Source organism: Chaetura pelagica, unplaced genomic scaffold (assembly GCF_000747805.2).
Source record: "Chaetura pelagica isolate M959 unplaced genomic scaffold, ChaPel_1.0 scaffold345, whole genome shotgun sequence".
Taxonomy (NCBI): domain Eukaryota; kingdom Metazoa; phylum Chordata; class Aves; order Apodiformes; family Apodidae; genus Chaetura; species Chaetura pelagica.
In genome coordinates, this window is record NW_009953962.1 from 876,880 (window position 1) to 882,362 (window position 5,483).

Sequence of the window (5,483 nt, forward strand, 5' to 3'; positions counted from 1 at the left end):
CATGTCAGCAGGCAAAAAAGTATCTCCCTTAATTCCTGCACAAGATACACAAAAATTACGTGATCTGATTAAGACTTAAGAGGGAAATAAGCCTGGTGTTTATTTGCAGGATTTGCTGTTCACTGGCCATGTTTGTTATCCAATATGCAAAGGTAAAACCTTTCAGCTTCACCAAACCTAAGCTTTTCCTAAACATTCTGGCTTTAAAACAGACAGGTACAATTGCTGGCTTTGTGGACCCCTGCTCACACACTCAGTCCTCTATGCTTTAGGTTTTATATTCAACTTAGAGCTGTCTGCACACAAACCTCAGCAGATGGTACTACACTCTGTACAGCTCAAGTGGTGCCAGCTGGAGCGATTACACAGCTGTCAGCCCTGGACACATCCATCTCAGTGTATCCTGAGATGCTGGAAGTATTGCAAGCAAAAGTCACTTGGCTGGTACCTCCACAATCCGATCTCCGGTTTTCAGTGTTCCATTTTTGCCAGCTGGGCTGTCTTCCAGGATGTGCTTGATAAAGATCCCTCTCATCACTTCTCCATTACTCAGGCGGCTCCCCATCCCTCGTCCTCCAACAATGCTGATCCCCAGTGACTTGCTAGGCTCTCTCCAGAGTTCAACCCTGTTGTGACAAAACATGGACCAAAAAAAATAAATAAATCTGTTGTGATTATGATAATACTGCAGTAAAGACAACTGGATTTGCACGATGATTTAAAGACAATCAGGAATAACTCCTTCTTGTAAAGTTTTGTCTTTCAAATGGGAGTTATCTACTGAATTGCTCAGAAAGTGTGTCATTATGTATACAGTTCAATCTATTTTGGATTCTGTTCGAAACTTTGAATCCTTATTTTCACCACTTCTTATGGGGTCTGTGTGTCAGCCTTTAAATATAAATTACTAAAACAATCAAGAAACTGTTAAATTGTGGAGATTTAGCCCAATGGCAGTCAAAATCAACAGTGGATTATTCCTGCAATGCTCAACACACATAAGCGCAGCAATTCTGTTGATTCCTTATTCCCTTTAAAATATATTTCAGGTTTCAAAATGTTTGAATTTCAGATGAGATTTTACACTAAACAACTAAATCTGCTCTTACTTTCTGGGCTGGTTCCAGTTACTGAAAGCTGCATTTTGAAGTTCACTTTCTTCTCCCTCTCCTTCTTCACGTTCTGGAAGCTCGGGGAGTTCCCTGTTGATGAACATGAATATGCAACTCATTTTTGAAGAACCCAAGTAATTGCTAGATTTCACTGCAAAATTTCATGTATTGGATCATCACAACAGCATCAGAATTTGTACACAGGGCTCATGTGAGGAATTCCTTTCTCAGATGTTTGTTAGAGTACATGCTGTGTTTGAGGATTCCCTGTCCACTTGTCTCCACATGTAAGTTGTTATCAATTGGCAAGTACAGAATAAAAGATTCTGCGATTTGGAAATAGAACCAAATCAAAACTGAAGGTTATGATTTATTGTTTCCAAAATGGAAGAAATTACAAAAAACAGCACTGCTTTTGGATACTAATTTCAAGAAAACAAAATGTAACTGTAATTAATTTTTCAAACATAAGAAGAGAATAGCATAATTCATTCTTTTCAGTACATGTTCTGGCAAGACCATCAATGCCGAAGCCACGTTTGAAGCACTGACTATTTGTAGCGATCCATAAATCAAATTGCCCGGCATTTAAGAGAATTTCAGTATAAGGCAGTATTCAATCTCCTTTTCGGCTAGACCTATAAAACAGCCTTATAAAAAAGTCATTAAAAAATGCCAAAACAAAAATTGTATTCTGAATGGCTTTTTACTGTAATGGCTGCTGGTCTGAAGAAAATCATCCATCTTTCAGATGTTCTAAAGCAAGACTTCCTGAACCGTACAAAGTGCATGAAAAGAATTACATCTGAGAACCCCATGGGATAAAACAGTTAAGTCTTCTGACTCACCTGACAGTATGTGAAGGAAAAAGTTCAAGTGGCACAGCTCCCTCTGTTTGTTGTCCCAAACTGGCCCTGTACTCGTCTAAATTTTCTGCTGGCACATATGTAATACTGCAATAAAACGGGACATGATTAAAGTAGCATGAGGACTGCTGATCCTGCCTTTGGTGAGTGTGAGGAATGGGTATGAGGAACCCACTCAAGACTACTTCCTATACTCATTGATTTCAAAGTCACAATACTGGTGTGCCAGGAGTGACACAAAACCTTTGTGATTTTGCAACATATATGCGTCTATGGTCAAATTAAATAGCTGTATAGCACATAATTTTCTGTAGGCTAGCAACTGTACATAAAGTAAATGGTGCTAGAACAGCAACAAGAGTGTAACAGGGACAATCCAGCTTCAGTCAAAAACAAGATTCTTTGTGCAAGGACAAACACTGAAGGATCTGTGAGGTGTGAAGTACTATTACCATCCTAAATGGTGGCTGAAAATGCTTCTGGAAGTTGGCTTGCAGGAGGTTTTATGCTTCTCTGGACGGTTTTGTATCTACTTGAGGTTTCCACACTTGATGAAATATACTGCATAGGTCTGGATATAAAAATGTGTTACAGCATGCCAACTATACAGCAGGGAGCAATACCCTCCGGGCTCAGCTTCTTTCTCTACCCCTTCAAGCACTTCCAGCCTGCTTGGGACAGTCAGAATGTCATGTTTCACCAGCTGAATGACATCCAGACTTCTGAAACCCTGGTGTAACCTGATGATGTTTGTATGCTAGCAGCAGCATTGGCCCAATAGAATGGGGAGGGGGAAACAAGGAGAAGGAAAGAGCAAGGGATGAAGAATGTTTTTTAAAAAACTTATCTCTACAGACAAAAGGACATCATCATCTAAACGGTGCTACTTAGATGACCACCCTTTGACAATGCTTTGTCTTCTTAAAAACTTTTAGTTGTTCAAAAAGCAGCTCAAGTATTGGATCCAAGTCTGCCAAAAGTAAGACTAATGGAAACAGAACACAAATAAAATTGATGTCCTCCCTTCAATCACATGGTTAAAAGAAACATGAACATATCTTCCCCACAGAATAGATGAGGGGAGATGGGGGTTAGAAGACAGCTCGACCACTTCACAAGGATGTATAAGCTGCTAAGCAGAAACTCCTTCAGCTCTGAGTAACTAATTTAGTTGGAGCCCTCTCTTGCCCATCACTCCCTGACTGAAGTCTTCTTCTGTCTGTCACTGCCTGACTGCCATTGATTCCCCCTCTCATTGGTTGTCTACTGAACACAGCAAGCAGCAGAAGGCAGAACAAATAAACTTTTATATGGCTAACACTGTCTGTCTAAACCACTCCAGAAAAATTTTCATAAGGACTATTTTTATTTGTCTTCATCTGTGCCAAAGCATGTTCCCTACTGCCTTTCACATCAACCATATGCAGAAAAGTGCAGAAGATAGTCATTAAGGATGTGCCTTGGGTGCTGAACAGGAACTCTCCAGTTCTTTTAGGAATCATAAGTCATCCACATTATCACCAGCTTTTCTCTCTTCCTTAAATCTCCTCCATCTTCTACTTTTTTTCAAACAAAAAAGTGTTATGTGCTCCACACAAAGCCTTTTCATTTAGAAGTACTGTGGATTTAACATACACTAGGGAACAAACACACAGAAGAAGATTCTTATTTGTCTTTCCTGAGAGCATTCCAACATGCAAGACACAAAGCAGCTATTCTGTGAAGGCCTAACAGTGAAACAGAGAAAGGCAAGAGGGAGAAGAGCTTTTGAAAATAACCACTACTACTTCTAAGACCCTGGTCATTCCAAATGCATTAACTATAGCAAAGTATAAGTAGTACGATCACAAAACCCTCCTGGGGCAATGCTGCTGCATAAGCACCACCTAGGAAGTCTCTACAAAAGCTACATGTACAAGCTACACTTGAATTAAAGGAAATGTATCATTCATCCAGTCACATTCACCAGTTTCATTCCAATCAAATTAATAATTTTTTCACCCTATAAAAACACAGGGAAAATAATGTATTTTCCTTTCAAAGATAGTTCAGTGACCCCAGAATTGTAAGCAATATTCCTTCTGGATAGAAAGCTTGGACAATCTCCTTTATGCTGAACTGCAGCTGGAAGCTATTGTTCAAAGTATTGAAAGGAGACTGGCAGGCCCCATAAAAAGGAAACAGGTATGTCCAGATTCAGCCTGGATGTAGACAGTAAGAGTGTAATTACAGATAGCAGAGTGTCCAACACCTTTCAACTCTTGTCCTTTTGAGCAAGGAGCACACGACAAACAATTATGCAGGGTCCCAAGGTCCAAGGGTAGCAGTAGTCCTTACCTCGTATTTCTGTGCAACACCAGTGTTACAGATCAGCTAAGGGGGAGGCAAACCATATGTATGTCAACTTCTGGGATACCCTGTCATTTTTTATTATAGCAATGACCAACTGACATTGTGCTCGGACATTTGAGATGTATGGCTCAAATGATGCTCTCAAACAGCCTTATATGCTACTTACAAACATGTCTCAAGATCTCTTTTAGGCAGGTAAGCCTCCTTTTCTGTGTAAAGCACAGGAACTGAGAAGAAAATATGTTAACTCCACCATTTTTAAACATGCATCTAAAAATGAGCAACTTAATTACCTAATTGCTTTCCACAGATGGAGTGAAATTTAGATAGTATCACTGGGAGCTGTTACATTTTAGCTCTTTCGAAAAATCATGTTGTTTCTATTATGATGCTTAATTACAGTTCTAACTGCCTTATTTTAGGCACTCATAGGAACACTCAATATGTTTTTAACTGTTCATCCTTATCTGCAACTAAACTTTAATAATGCTTCAGCTACTTCATAAATATAAACCATAATACTTGCTCACATTTTGGAAAAAAATCATTGAATAGAAAATTAAATTACATGGCTCGAATGCATGAAAAAGTGTTTTCTGTGTTTCTTGCTCATGATTTCCAAAGTCCAGTTAACTACAAAGGTTTCCCTAGCTGCTTTTACTAGCTAAGCTGTATTACTGATGTAACTGTCCTATTCCGCCCTGTCCTTTGCATGTTATTATTGAAATGAAAAGCTATACAAATAACCTAGCTCTGCTAAAATTGAGTTTTAAGAAACACGTATACCAGAAAAAGTATTTGCTAAGTAGTTTTCTATCTTGCTCCTGCCTTCTGCAACACACAGCAAGGCCAAATTGTATTGAGGACCCTGGATTTTTATCTGCCAAGAACTTTTTCCCTTTTTAGTATTTCATGGGCAGCCACCCCGCAGTTATGAAATCTATCATCATTGCTGGATCACTACTGTCGCTCACTTCTGGAGGTCTGAGTGAGGTCTTAAGATAGCCAGCATCATCCTGAACAGCTCAGTGTGACTGGGATGACAAGGGACCCAGAAAAAGTATGTTGCGCTCCTCTGCTCAAGTCTGTTGACCCTGAGCTGTAATGTGGAAACAGAAGTCCACTTCAGTACCTGAATGTTTAATCTGCAAAT

General features: G+C 39.4%; 1 protein-coding gene across 1 annotated transcript in view; it reads right to left on the bottom strand.

The window, feature by feature from the left end:
- The window catches only part of MPDZ (multiple PDZ domain protein), an 87,390-nt gene that overhangs the window by 31,768 nt on the left and 50,139 nt on the right, over positions 1-5,483 (bottom strand). Inside the window, exons 22-24 of the mRNA XM_010001919.1 lie at positions 1,961-2,065; positions 1,110-1,202; positions 449-626 (exon numbers count right to left, since the gene is read on the bottom strand). Coding sequence (XP_010000221.1) covers positions 449-626; positions 1,110-1,202; positions 1,961-2,065 — 376 coding nt within the window. The remainder of the gene's footprint in view (positions 1-448; positions 627-1,109; positions 1,203-1,960; positions 2,066-5,483) is intronic.